The sequence below is a fragment of the Plectropomus leopardus genome, chromosome 18, assembly GCF_026936395.1.
Source record: "Plectropomus leopardus strain MGB_pleo_1.0 chromosome 18, ASM2693639v1, whole genome shotgun sequence".
Lineage (NCBI taxonomy): Eukaryota > Metazoa > Chordata > Actinopteri > Perciformes > Serranidae > Plectropomus > Plectropomus leopardus.
The window spans coordinates 2,143,017-2,158,793 of NC_142193.1; the positions used below are offsets into that span (position 1 = coordinate 2,143,017).

Sequence of the window (15,777 nt, forward strand, 5' to 3'; positions counted from 1 at the left end):
TGGGAACCAGTGATGTTCTGGGCAGCTTTAATCACCTGCTGTAAAGCCTTCCTGTCCTGGGCTGAGCATGAACCACGTTTGTGATGTTTCCAGTCAGTATGCTTTCTATTGCTCCTCTGCAGAAGTTAACCAGGATCTTGCTCTGGATTTTAGCCTTCCTAAGTTTCCGTAGGAAGTAGAGCCTTTTTTGTGCTTTTTTAACCTGGGTGGTGACGTGTGATGACAAAGACAGGTTCTCAGTGATGGTAATTACAAGGTTCCTATAGCTGTTCACCTGCTCCACGTCAGCGCCACTGATGCAGACAGGGGTGTGTCGCTTTGCCACCTTCTTTCTAAAATCAACAAACAGCTCCTTGTAAGTAACTAAGTAGTGCCGATTGAATATAAATCAAGATTTTGTCACTGCACTGCCTGTTTCTTGTCTAAAATGTTTTCAGGAGCATATTTTAGTGACCTTTTTAGCTGTATTTGTGAACAGGAAGTGAGCGCCATACTGAGTCCTGCCCAGTGAAAACAAATCCAGAAAAACTGAGATCAAACAATAAAACCAAGCAGTGCTAATCAAATATCCGCAGTTTGTTACTTTTTGTTGTTGTCTGTTTTCCTCCTCAAATATTTTCAGACACGTTTTTTAGCTTACTGGTTAGTACTTATAGGTTGACATTATGACACCCACCAACAGGAGTGTTCAGTGCATTCTGGTAGTTGTAGGTTTTCCTACCACTTGAGCAAAACTGTCCTTTTCCTCTGATTTTATTTCTGGTCATGCAGCACCAATTTCAAAAGTATTTGAGTCTCTCTACTGCAAAGACAGACTAGCAACATATGTAATTTGAAAATCAAAACTGAAATCAAGACTGCTGTTTCTGCTGTTTCTGCTGTTTGCTTAGGGTCAATGAGAGTTTCTGCTTGTGAATTGATGTTCAGAAATAATGTCAGTGCCGGTGCTATACCAAACTTTGTTAACCTGCAAAATAAAAAACAAAAAATGTTTATTGTTTTTATGCCTCTCTGCTAGAGACAGCTTTGGCTGGAGGCATAATGTCTGCAGGTCGTCCATCTGTCCGTGTCTTGTGAACGCAGTATCTTAAAAATGCACTGAGGGAATTTCTTCATATTTGGCACAAACATCCAGTTGAATGCAAGGATACACTGAGGAGATTTTTCAACAATACAGATTTGAGTTTATTCAAATGTCAAGGTCACCGTGACCTTGTGTCTGTCTGATTCTCATGAATTTAATATCTTAAGAAGGGCTGGCAGGAGTTTCCTCAAATTCTGCATGTCCAGTTGAACTCAAGAATGAACTGATTAGAATCTGATGGTCGAAGGTCACTGTTATCTAACCAAACATGATTTTGGCCATTACGCAAGAATTAATACACTGATAACGACAAAACTTCACATTAATGTCTGAGTGGATATAATGATGAAGTGATGTCTTTTAATATCCAAGATGTCAAAGGTTAACTTTGCTGTGACCTCATAGTGTTCTGCAAAAACACTTTTTCTGGCCATTCATTAACCTCATGACCCAGGAACAGGAGGGAGACATTTGGTCAGATACTGAAATGGTGACTCTAATCTTGAAACTCTGCTGATTATAGAGATGTTCTACGTGTGAAGCATCCATATTTTGCACAAAATATTTGTCATTGTGTATATATATATATATATATATATATATATATATATATATATATATAACATCTCGTAACATCTATCTATCTATCTATCTATCTATCTATATAGATAGATAGATAGATAGATAGATATAGATATATATAGATATAAACCAACACTGTCTACCTAAAAGGTGTCTGCAAAATTTACAATATAAATGGTCAGGTCACACGAAGACATTGCGATAAAAAAAAATTGCTTTTGTGAGCATCTAAGGACACATTAAAAGCAAAAACCTGTGTGCGTAACACTGATGTACACACACACACCATATTTTCACCCAAAAGCAGGGTCAAAATTCCTCCTTTTAAATTGTCTCAATCATGTCTTCCATGTCCTTGGGTATCCTCACCATTAATAAAATGTGTTCGTACATTTTAATTTGATATTTCCAAATTTATTCTAGACCTAACATTTGAAGTACACATTTGTAAACCTGGATTTCTGATGAAGAGTTTCATTGATAAAAAATACAAGCACATGCTTTGAAACGATGTCTAAACATTACAGAAACCCAGAATCTTATAGGCCCTTTCCTCAGCCAATCCACATGTCCTAAAAAATGGCTGCAGATGCTTGATTCATAAAGAAATACCATATATGAAACAAATAGATGTGACGTTTCTTATTTCATTTCCTTACTTCAAGTGGAAAAAATTTGTGTATTTTTCATGCTAGAAAACCACCAAACTGCATGATGTGGAACCAGGGTTTAAAGCCCGTCTGTTTTCACAACAGCAGATCTGTCAATCATCACCACTGTCAGAGGTGGGGGTGCAAATCCTCTGGACGGGATCAGGAGGAGGGTAGTCAGTGAAATGAATTCATACCCCTAGCAACAGGGGGTGTGCAGACACAGACGTTCACGCTGCCGCAGCGAGCAGACATAAATCTGGGACAGACAAACTCATCAAATTAATATTAGGCGTTGGCTGCGTGCCCACTCCCCTCTCACTGTTTTCACTCACTCTCATCTATATAATCATCCACCTTTCCTCCACTCCTCTCTTTTTAATCATCTGCTTTTCACCCACCCCCCCCTCAAACCACCACCACCAAAACACACACACACGCACACACACACACAAACACACCTCCCCTATCACCACCTCCTCCAAATCCACAGAGACTATCTGTCCATCCACTCTGATATTACAGATTATCACATGATATTTCTCCTCCTGTTGTTTACTAAGTGTTCTGTGGCCTCACTCGCTCTGTCCTCATTCTGTCCACAGGCCAATACTCCCGGCTTTGAAATCTCATACACATAATGTATTTCTACAGTGGAGTTTTTTTCATGCAGTTCCTGACTTCTGGTCAGTGCCTTGTTCTATTGCCTTTGACAAAATCAGCCATAGTTTTTCACTTGTCCTCTTTTTTTCCTCCCTCCTCCTCTTTTCCTTTCTCCTTCCTGCAGGTACAACCAGCCAGAGGTCGCCAACAGGCTCCAAACCCAAAATAACACTGGACCCCTTCATACGCCTCAAATCAGACAAGTTGGACTTGGTGAGTCCTGTCCTCGGGTCAGATTGGCAAAGCAGTTATTTTAGGGCCTTGCTGCTCTATGTATATTTCCTGGCGTGTGATGCCAAGCAAGTTGGGAGTTGGGGGTGCACTCCTTGCTTTAGCTTAAGGGGCCGTTTACATGGCAATAGTTCTTGCATGAAACATTAAACTCTTGTTGCATTTTGGGTAACGTTCACATGACAACAGTGTTTTGGGGGCCTGAAAATGTATACTTTTGAAATCGGTTTCCAGGGTGTAATTTTTTACACCCCAACCCCTCTATTACCTTGTATTCTGGAGATGTGCGTATCCTGTCAGACCGGTGACTTAACGGCTACACAGTTAGCCATGTGCAAGTAGGAGGACAACAATAACAGCAATCGTGGACTACTTAGCTGTTTGTGCTTCTGACTCTATTGAGGTTATTAACACTGTCGGTTCCCGTGCATGTGTTCATGCATTGGCCTTCGTCTCCTTGTTTGTTCATCCACTCTGTAGAGGATTGCAAATGTGTGCAGGCACGTAGTGTTCTTCTATGATGTGTCCGGCCTCACAGATTTTTTTTTAAATATGAAAAGGAAAGACTTTTCCGCTTTTAGTAGGACTGTTCTCATCTAAATGTGGCTTTATTTGCCTTGATAAGTGCATAAATCTTTCTTAGCTCATCCTCTTCCACTGTCTCTATCTTTGTGTCTCTTTCTATCAGTGATGCTCACCATGAGTTTATGCATTAGTTGCTAATTTTGGTTTGACTGATGCAGGTTCTTAGAGACTTGCAAAGTAACAACAACTTGTTGCTAGTGTTATTATTTGCTCAGTTTGTAAAGTAATGCTGTTTGTAGGTTGAGGGAAGCTTTAATTAGCTCTTGAGTTGATATCAACAAAAACTCTGATATTAAAAAATCAATGCCTTGCAAGTGATAGAAGGATTAAAGGTTGAGTCACCTGAAAATAAACATTGTGTTTTTGTTACATTAGAATGAGCCCTTTATATCAACATAGGGAGCAGGTCCTTGTCTACGTAGTCCGTTATGTTGTTTCTATGGTAGCATTTGCATTTGGACCATTTGCATTTTTGCATCAGCCACTGAGGTTCTCCTAAACATCTGGCCAACATGCTGCTGCTTTCTAATGAACTTTTGCATCTATGTTTTACACTCTAGCTATCTCTTCTTGCCCAGGGTACCAAATGTGCTAGAACCAGGCTACAACAGAGCATTTATAATATGATATATGAAAATAAGACACATGCATAGAAAGTCATGGAATTTTAGAAATAGAAATAATTTACTGTAATGGAGCAAATGCAAAAACTGTGATATCATGGGACTCATGATGGATGGATGGATCATGTGGGTAATCAAATAATCGCATTACAACACAACATGCCTTTTCACAATTACAGCTGAAGGAAAACTCTGCAGGATTGTCAGTTACAGTTCATAAACATGCCTGCCAGCAAAAGTGAAAGTAAAAAATAACCTCAGATTCACTCTTGTTTTGTTTTTAACCTTGCTATACATGTGGGTTTTTTTGCCGCTATGTGTCATCGATAACTCCTACTAACAGTCTGGCACCTGGTTCATCACCCTCAACATCATCTTAGAGTGCAATTAAAAATTTCACACCTATCGTTATTGTAATATGACATGCATCTGTTTCTATTATTGCTGTGCCTCTCTCCCCCTCTCTCCCCCTCTCCTCCCCTCTCTCTTTCTCTTTCCTTTTTGCCACGATTGTGTTTCATTTGTTATGTACGACATCTGCTGCACATCTGTCCGTTCTGGAAGAGGGATCCCTCATCATCCTCTACCGCTCTTCCTGATGTGTCTTCCTTTTTTTTCCCCCGTTACAGGGGTACTTTTTCGGGAGTTTTTCCTTGGGTGATGTGAGGGTCTAAGGGCAGAGGGATGTTGTACACTGAAAAGCCCTCTGAGGCAAACCATGTTTTGTGATAATGGGCTCTATAAATAAAATTGACTTGACTTGGTTGCTACCTTTTTATAAAGCCCATAACGTTCCTAGGAAAGAAAATTAGAGGGAAAAAAAATCCAGGCAGAGGGCAGAGTGTCTCTAAAAAAATACACCCATCTACCCTCTGACTATTAGCAAACCCTTAGCAGTCTGTGCAGAGGTAATGGGGTTATTAGATGTAAATGCAGTAAAAATCAGGACAGCACTGCAATTCAATCTTTTTTTAGTGCCACACAGATGTTTTGGATCAGACCTTCCTAATAGATAACTAATATGTATACTGAATGAATAAAACATACAATTTATAAGAAACACACAAATGAAATTTTCTCATTCAACCATTAGGAATCAGGGTATCAAGGTACATTAGATGTAAAAAAGTTGGATGAGCCACAGCATGCTCAGTAAATTCATGTCAACCTGCCCATTATATCTTCAATCCACAATCAAAGGTTTGTCCTGACGGTAGCACAAGAGGAAAGGTCATGGGGTCACCAAAAGCATCTATCCTCAGGGGACCATAAATAACCATATTAATATTTCCTAACAGCATGTCTAATACTCATTAAGCTCAACATTCAGTATGGTAAATGTGCTTTTATTATTCCCTTATTAGCTGCTTTGACTGTGAAGGACACAGCATGTGATCCACATCCTTTTCATCCTCATCTAAACATCCAAAGAGCTCTTACAATGTGTTTTGGAAGGCTCAGTTCCACAGAGTTCAGTCAGCGTTCTATAGAAACTCCATGAAATAAATTCACAGTGAGGATTTCTCTCATTCTGATTAACTTGCTTGGAACACTTTCACCCTGAAGCTCTCTCTCTCCCTCGAATTATTGATCTCTCTCTCACAGTCTGTCTCTGCTGCTTTATCACACTCATGCTCTTCATCTGTACATTATTTTTACCCTCTCAGCACAACGTCTCCCTGTTCTCCGTCTTAGCCTTGCCCTCCAGCTTCCTATCTCTGTGCTGACGGTCCCTTGTTCCTCTGTCTTGCTCTTTGGCTCCTGGCTCCTGGCTCTCTGGCTCTGCCCTTTGTACAGTTTTCTTCCCATATTTTATCTTTGATTTTAATTTAGCTCAACTGTAGGTTGATCCTAATCTACCAATTCATTAATGGGATTAGAGAGACAGAGAGAGCTTCAGTGTTGAATACATGCACAATTCTCTGTTGATCTGCTGGTTTATTTGCAAAAGAGAGTGAGAGAGATGGATAAGGGATAAATTTAGCTCTGAGATCTACTGTAAAAGGTAAACAAATGTCACAAAGCACAAAAAGCCAATGAAGGAAGCATAGAAGAAAAAACAGACAATTTGAAGGGATGAGCTGAGTACACTACTTTACAATACTGTATGCATATTACTGTTTTTATTGCATATCGACATCATACAACAGATGGATATGACAGGTACTAACTGTTGTACAATATGTACTCTGTAAAGGCCAGTTTATCATCGGTTCAAAGATAGAATTGCACCAAAGTGTCTGTAGGGTCGACATTTTAGATGAATAGATTTAGATCAAAGATCAGAAGTCAAAATCACCATGACCTTGCATTCAAGAACTTGTAAGAGTTTCTTCAAATTTGGCACAAAAATTTGCTTAGACTTAAGGATGAACTGATTTGAATTTGACACAAACGTCCACTTGCTGAGAACTTCTGTGCTGCCTGTGCTGAAGATGTGTGTGAAGCATTCGTGTTTTCACAGACAAAGATATAAACGTAACTATATAACATAATACAACAGCAAGGTGAATTCTAGCTGATCCTAAAGCCACTTCCAAAAAGCATAAAAAACATTTTGAATAGCCTAAAAGAGGACCAATTCTACTCATTTGCATGTTCATAGTTCTATTTGAGGTTTCTACGAGAACATGTTTACATGCTTAAATGGTCAAAAACAATTTATTTCCCCCATCCTGTCTAAGCTGGAACATCTGTATTCAGTCTCTGTCTGAGAAGGCTCTTTTCTCTTTGAGACCTTACCCCGAAAAAGTCCAGTCTGCTCTCATGAGTGTTTCCAAGTTATCTCTTGGTTTCTGCACCATCCTCACAGCTGGGAAATTGACTGTAAAAGAGGACAGCAGTACTATCTACAGGGGAAAAAATCCCCTCAACACAACCAGACATGTTCCAGCAGAAATAAGATCTGAAATCAGAGAGAAATTAACAACACTTTTATTGTTCACATGTCAACAGCGTTTTGGAGGCCTGAAAAAGAAACCGGGTTCGAGAGACGACCCCCTCTGTCTCCATGTAAACTGGCAGTGTGCAGTTAGGTGATGTCACAGCTACACTTTGCACATGCATGTGGTCTTCCTCTATGGTGTGTCATTACAAAGTCATACCACCAACTACTGGCTTGGCATGCATACCACGGCGTTTTTGGTTGTGCAAGGACCCTCTTGAAACTGAAGAAATTCTTCTTCTTTTTGACCATTTTCAGGGGTAGTAATTTTTCAAACTTGTTCTGGAGCTTTCATCACATTGACTTCAAATGTTATGGCTACCTTCACAAGACCTTTGACAGCAAAAGTTACTGAAATGATGAGTTTTCATCACACCGTGTGATCTGTATGAGGCATCTAATTTGCATGTTCTGTTATGAACCAGGATGTAAACAGGCAGTGGTATGAAACTCTGCTGTAAATGGTCCAATATGACCCAAACTTCACATGTGTGATAGGAGTCCTGCCCTGAACACATCTATATGACAATCTTAAGCGATAATGAGAGCGCCACCTATTTGCACAGGAAAGACAAAGTTTTACACTAAGACGTCATGCTCCTGGCAGGTTGACTCGATTGATCTCAAAATGGTCTCAAAAAATCTTTAAGACGTTGATGATGCTTGAAAATGAATATTGTGAGTTTTCGTTGAAAGGGATTACGGTGGTGGGGTGGACAATTTCGATGTTTCGACATGACATCAAAAACTATTGTAACTTCACCCCAGATGGTCAGATCCTTACCAAATTTCACAGATTTAATAAGAGTCCAGGCTTAAAGACATCTGCAGTGCAATTGTGAATGTTAGTCTTAGCGCCGCCTATTGGTAGCAGGAAGTTACTATATTTACTCTTTTATTTTTCCCCTGTAGCAGGTTAACCCAATTAACCTCATATCCAATTAGAATACCGTAAAGACCTTCATGATGTGCAGAAATTAAACTTTTGAGTTTTCATCAAACGCTGTTGCCAAAGTTACGCATTATTTGCCATGAAACTGGAAGCACTTTTTGAGGGGCAAAGCATGCACCCAAACTCACCAAACGTGGCACACACATCAGAAGTCCTAAAATGTGATATTTGATATGATTGTTTTTTCACTGATGTGCCAAAATGGCTTTGTAGCACCCCCTGCAGATTTCAACAAAGCAGCCCCTGCAGTACATTTCACCTAGAGCTACAAAACTTGGGAGGCATGTGTAACAGCCCAAGACCTACAAAAAAGCCTCTTGGACCCATACTGAAACCCAACAGGAAGTCAGCCATTATTAAATTGAATGGCCAATTTGGCATATTTTTGGCCATTTTCAGGGGTCAGTCTTCTCCTACAGATTTCATCTGATTGACTTTTTTTAAACATCCTCTCAGAAGGCCAAAGATATTAAAATGTATTACATTTGTGAGTTTTCGTCACACTGTGTGGCTGTTACTGGGTCAAACATTTCCATGTCTCGCCATGAACTGGGAAGTAAACGGGAAGTATTTTATAACTATGAGGGACATGGTCCAATCTTCTACATACTTCACATGTTTGATGACAGTCTTGCTCTGAACACATCTACATGACAACCATTACCATACTTATAGCGCCCCCCACTGGCAACATTAAATGTCATGGAAAATGCTTCTTCTTCTTCTTCTTCTTCTTCTTTGATGGACTGCTCCTACAGATTTTATCCGATTGACTTCAAATCTGGTGACAAAACCTTTAAGACCTTAATGATGCCTCCCTCTGAAGTGTAGGTTTTCCATGAACGCTGTAGCCATAGAGACCCAGTGGTGGCCACCAAAAAGGAAGTTGTTGTAACTTCACTTTGCATCGACCGATTGGCCCCAAATTTCACAGTTGTGGTCAGGCTGTAGCCCTTAACACATCAACATGTCTTTTAACTATAATACTCACTGAGCCACCTACTGGCAACAGGAAGTACACCTTGTACAACAACTATTCATTGATTTTCATGAAATTTACATGTTTTGACGTAGATTTTGTGTGTCCAAAGGAAGAAATTCACTAAGTGAAATATCTCACTCAAGGGTCCAAACTCCCTGCATACTTTTCCGACTTTCACTGAAAGGGATGATTGCATCACTCAGAGTCCCACCAGTAGCCTCGACTTGCGTGAGGGTGCGAGGGCCCTTTCATCGCTGTTTGCAGCTTTAATTACTTCTACATCCATGTACCTCATTATTTGAAACTGTGGCCAAGTTCAATATGAACATCCTTCATTCTATAAATAAGACACAGATGAAGACAGAGGTCTCTATCTTCAGTGATGCTGCTAAGGCATTATGGTAAAGATGCTGTCTTTCTGTCTCTGTTTACCTTCTGTCTCTGTCTTTCAGGCTTTGTCCTTCCTTGGGCTGGATGTCACAGAGGAGAAGAGGAAGAAGCTGAGGCAGAGTCTGACCACAGACCCACAAGGCACTGTGGCTTATGGAGGTGAAGCACGCACACACACACACACACACAAACACACACACACAAACACACACGCACACTTCCAGTTGTGTTAACAGCCAGGTGAAATATCTGTGTTGAGCTCCTGTCATATCACAGGCTGCTCTGTGTGACGGCTGCATGTCAGCGGTTGGCTCTGTCACTTGGCTGCGGTGTCACATTGTGTAACCATAAAGCAGCTTTGCGTCTGTTTGTGGCCGTGCAGACATTTCTGTGACTCTTCATACCTGTAAGTCACATTTACAGCACGAGCGACACTAGAAATGGTATGATATTATATCGTGATAATTGCTTATTTCTATTAATTTAATACAAATTCTATTGACAAAGGATGCACAATATTTGATTTTTTACTGATATGCTGATATTTTTTACCTCTTTTTGCCGATTTTTGATGTCTATACGTGCATGTATGTTTTTCAACCTAATTACGAAGAACATCATCCATGCACTCTAATACCCATACTACCATACTATTTAGTATAGCAGAAAGAGATTTAGTATGTCCCAATATGAAGTATGTGAAATGTAGTATGCCATAAATACCAGGATTCCCTACTACATCTGGCCGCATTTAGCAGTTTGCAAGCCAGCATGATTTTCTGGCTATTCTTACCCACAATCTTCTGCGCAGTTGCAGTTTACATCTTGAGAGCTGGATGACAGCTGACAGAAGCCGCAATGATGAATGACATGGTAATAATAGCAATATATATTGTTTAAGTGAACAAAATAAATCATACAGATAACCACCAACAAAAATAAAAATAAAATAACAATGATAGAGAAATACATGCAGACAATCCCAGCTGTCATCAGGGGGAAGGCGGGGTACACCCTGGACAGGTCGCCAGATTATCGTAGGGCTGACACGTATAGACAGACAACCTTTCACGCTCACAGTCACACCCACTGCAGAACCTCATTCCAACCAGGGACCCTCTTGCTGTGAGGGAACAGTGCTAACCACCACGCCACTGTGCAGCCCTACAAATTTTAAACTAAAATGTAGAATTCCTCGGCCTTGAACAGGCTTGGCTGGAGCTCTCCCCCGAGGCAATCCTGACAACAGCCATCACCAGGCTGATTGATTTGCGTAATCAAATCAGCCTGTCACATTGGCAGAAAATTCATTCCAGGCCGATGCCGATATTTCATATTAAAGCTGTTATCTGCCGATACAGATAACGTGCTGATATTAATCGTGCATCCCTTGAATCTGAATTAAGGGGTCATCAAATAAATTTAAAAATGTCAGATTCAGTATATGGCACATTAGCATAGCCACTTATAGAAAGTAGAGGTAGAATTACATTTCTTTAGGGCTGTAATTAATTATCAGCACTTGTCTCTCCCACACACACACACACACACACACACACACACACATATATGTGTATATATATGTGTGTGTGTGTGCGTGTGTGTGTGTGTATGAAGAAATACACACCGAAGCATCTGAAGTTACACAAAAATCACCAGAGTTTATTCTGACTTCTTTAACTGATCTAAACTATTGGGCCACACCTCTTAGTCATTGAATTCAGTTATTTCATTCAGTCTCATTGCCACAGGTGTATCAAATCTGGATGAATGGGCAAAAATTCCCACAGACACAATCTTCAAATTAAAAATCTTGTAGAAACCTTTCCAGAAGAGTGGAAGCTGTTATAGCTGCAAAGGGGTGACCAACTCCATATTAATGCATATGGATTTAGAATCGGATGTCACAGAATGCATCTTCACATGAAAACCCACTGAATAAAACTAGTAAAAGTAAGTTAAAAAAATAAGGATAAAAACTGAATCCAAGAATGAATTCCATAAGAATAAAATAAAACAAAATAAACAAGATAGAACCCACTGATATTATTAATAAAAATAAGCATAAAATATAGTCTATAAAATACTTAAAATTAAGGAAAATACAACATCCTAAAGATGTGCAGCAGTACAAAAGTGCAAAGCTGAATGCAAAGCAGCTAAGTCAGAGCTAGTTAAAGGCTGAACTGAAAAGTTCAGTTTTTAGTTTTCTTTTAAAAATATTTAGCGAGCTGGCTCCTCTGATATCTATAGGCAGCATGTTCCAGAGCTCTGGGGCGTAACTGACAAAAGTGACAAAGATCTTACAGCCACAGACTGCATGTTTGAGCCTGCTGAGTCTCCAACCACCAAAACTGAGAGAACACAGCAGCTTCACAACATTCTAGAGTGGAGAGTTTGTTTGTGCTGAGCACTGCTGGAGAACCGATACACCTGACGATGACAACAGCTTATGCCTCACATCCACCAAATCAAAACATTCACTCCACAATGACACATTAAGCTCTGGGCTTTACTCTGTGTATTTGAGAAAGAGACAGGAATATAATACATGTTTTTTTCAAATTAATGTCAGCGCAGCGCATGTAACTGAACACTAAACTAGAACTCTGTGCAGCTCATTTAATGTCTCTGCTGCCTCACTCTACTGACATGCTTACATTTCTTTAAGGCACGCACATTCACTCAAAGGGATAGTTCACCCCAAAATCAAAAATACATATTTTTTTTTCTCTTGGATATAGTGCTATTTATAATGTAGATAGTTTTGCTGTAAGTTGCAGTGTCTGCCTTCTCTCCAATAAAATGGAACAAGATGGCACTCGGCTCAAAGCTCCCAAAAGACATTTGAAAAACTAACCTTTCTAAACTTAACTTCTAACCATCTAAGGTGACCTCAGAACACTCTTTGCTTACATAATAGCACACATGAACATATGCTATTATGCATTAATTTATCGCAGTTATCCCTTCTTCTAGATTCACATTTTGTGTATGTGTGTTGACTTTCAGACTTCGTGGAGGCCACCCGGAGCATTTTCCAGGAGAGCCTGGAGGAGTTGGGTTTAGGGGCGGGTCCCTTCATGTTCTCCTATCATGAAGCTGCTAGTTTGATGGACACATCCGCCTTCCACTCCCCTGTAAGCAGTCCTGGCAACCTCTCACATGACGGCACTCTGACACAGAGGACATTAAAACATAACTAACAATTGTAGCATCATTTGATGTCATGGAGGTAACCTGTAAACGCTTGACTGTGTCTGTGTGTGTATTGTGTGTGTGTGTGTGTGTGTGTGTGTGTGTGTGTGTGTGTGTGTGTGTGTGCCTGTGCGCGCATGCATGTGTGTAGACGTATGAATCCGAATGCAGCTACAGCAGTGAGGAGATGGAACAGTTTCAGACCGAGGTGAAACAGCTGCAAACCCAGATGAAACAGCTGAAGGTGAACGCGTACACACACACACACACACACACACACACACACACACACACACACACATACACAGAGAGAGAGAGAGAGAGAGACACCAGTTACTAATCTGGATAACAAGAACACTGCATTTTCTTTGCATTAACAGTGCACATATAGCTCTGACCCAGCTGTGACTGAGGGAGCAACACTTCTAGTCTTAATTAGAAGATATAACAAACAATAACACTTAAAGGAAAACTTGAGTATTTTCAACCCAGGCTCTATTTTCCCATGTCTTTGTGTCTGAGTGACAAATGGAGACAACAACTTTTTAAATTGGTCCAGCACTGAGTGAGAGTGCCCTGAAGGCGCCATCAGTGTGCGCCCTATTAAAGTGTTTGCTTTGCCACTGACTAAGTGTCTGACAGCATTTTAGAGAAGATTTCCACGGAGGTCAACTTCTCTGTTAAAGAGTAAGATCCTTTTTTGTTTAATCAGAAACCAACATGAAATCACTAATGTCAGACATACCAGACTCTATTTAAATGATCAGTAATTCAATCACAGTGAAAAGTCAACAGAAGCTAAAAAGAAATCAGCAAAGCCACCGTGATTCATCTCTTCAGTGTGCCAACAATCAGCAACTCTAGTTTGGTTAATATAAACTTTAAATTCAGTCAGTTAGATGTGAAACTATGCTGCCTCTCTGCACAGTAAAATAACTAATATTTTTAATGGAGTCTGGTGTGTTTGGCAATGTGAATTTAAGGTCATTTTCTGTTTAAAGAAACATGTATTTCTCTTTAACAGCAAGGGTAAACTCTGTAGGAATCCTTTCCATAAGTTGTCAGACACTTAATGACCTTGTAAAGTCTGCAGCCTGCGAGCCTTTCAGTCTTCCTGGAGCTGCTTTTTATCAAACTCTGCAGCTTTTTGTCCTCTGAAGCCAGCTGTTGATTCTCATGTATCAGACAGTCCAGTTCTTCAGCTTCCCTCTGCTGCAGGGAGACAGAAGCCTCATCCTCCTTCAGAAGTGACATGTTTAAAACAGCAATCTGAGCCTTTCAGTGTCGAAACCAAGAACTGTTAGTGGGTGTTAACAGCGCCTATTGCCCACAGATTTCACTGCAATGTATTTTACTGAAGCTGACTGCAGTTTTACTCAATACTGGACCAATTTCAAAATCTGTTGTTCCTATTAGTCACTAAGGTACAAGAACATGGAGAAGGGGATTCAGTTTGGAAATTACCAAAATTACCCTTGAAGTTCATGCATGCATGTGTTCCTCTGGATCAACCACACAAAGGTTCATTATTTGTATCCTAAGTGGGAAAGTTGGACTTCTGACAATACGCATAAACAGAAGGCGGGTTTCCATTAGAGATTTTTTTCGCAAAAACCTAAGCAATAATTTAGAAATGTCAACAAAAAACAATGTGGAGATGACTGTGTTTCCATTGAGTGCTGTTCTGTGACTTTTCCTCTGGTGATAACATTCCAAGAAGCATGACGATGGATGTTAAAAACATTAGCAGTTTTATTTCTATTGCAGCCACCACACCATTATTTCCAGTCCAAGGCTGGAAAGGCAAGCCCCTTATATGTGGAAGTGGCTACATATGAAGTATTTCTGAGAGGTGTTGTCCACGATTTCACAGAGGAATTGTGGATTCAAAACTTTTGGATGATCCACTCAACTTTTGAAGAGTAATAGCTCTTGTAGCTCCTGCTGCATCATGAGGGAGCCAGTTCCTACTGACCAGCACATAGCTACAGCATCATGTGACCTAGAAAAGCCAAAAAAAAGTGTTTCAGTTTTGTGAAATATGGCTTTTTCAGATCACCTGAAATATCACCTCATGCAAGTGTGAATACTTTTTTACTATATGTGAGCTGTATGGAGAATTATGCTATGGGAGTTTTTTCAGATGGATGTGTTTCCATTTTTTTCTCATTCCATTTTTACTATTATATTTTAGTAGTTTCAATGTGTGCATTTTGAGAGTTAATGGAAAACCACCTAGTTAAATTACTATGTAGTTCCATTCCAACAGCAAATAGACTCTTTAACAAGCAAACGTGAAATCATGTAATACTGTTTTTTTCTCTGCCTCCATCACCCATCACTTAAAGCATGACAGCTACTTTGGCAGTTTAATTTATAAAGCCCATTATCACAAAACACAGTTTGCCTCAGAGGGCTTTATAGCATATGGCATACCTCTGCCTTACCTCTACCTCTAGCCTTCTAAGGAAAAACTCCCCCAAAAAACCTTGTAACAGGGAAGAAATGGTAGAAACCTCAGGAAGAGCGACTGAGGACTCTTCCAGGACAGACAGATGTGCAAAAGATGTCGTAAATAACAGTTAAATTACAGTAATGAAAAAGAGAGAAAAACAAAGAGGATGACAAACTTTAGGGCCAAAAAACTTTCACAACACAAGGATGCAAAAGCTGCTTGGTACACAAAGTGCACTTGACATGTTCTTGGATTAAAAAATGTGTTGTGTTAAATTCTTCACTCAGAGGCTCCCTAAACTGTCAGTCAGGCCAAAAACACAACAATCAGCAGCAAAGAGCGGCTGCCAGTGAAATGCCATGCTTATTGAAAGCTGTGGCCGTTTGATTCTGAGGCAAAGTGCAGCCAAACTAAAAGTTTGGAGATAGATGAACTTTT

The 15,777-nt window shown here is 40.0% G+C and overlaps 1 protein-coding gene across 8 annotated transcripts in view; it reads left to right on the forward strand.

The window, feature by feature from the left end:
- The window catches only part of LOC121957110 (syntaxin-binding protein 4), a 114,393-nt gene that overhangs the window by 89,547 nt on the left and 9,069 nt on the right, over positions 1-15,777 (forward strand). For all 8 annotated transcript variants that reach the window (XM_088069554.1, XM_088069555.1, XM_088069553.1 and 5 more), the window contains 4 exons: positions 3,104-3,192; positions 9,749-9,845; positions 12,699-12,826; positions 13,036-13,128. In XM_088069554.1, coding sequence (XP_087925680.1) covers positions 3,104-3,192; positions 9,749-9,845; positions 12,699-12,826; positions 13,036-13,128 — 407 coding nt within the window. The remainder of the gene's footprint in view (positions 1-3,103; positions 3,193-9,748; positions 9,846-12,698; positions 12,827-13,035; positions 13,129-15,777) is intronic.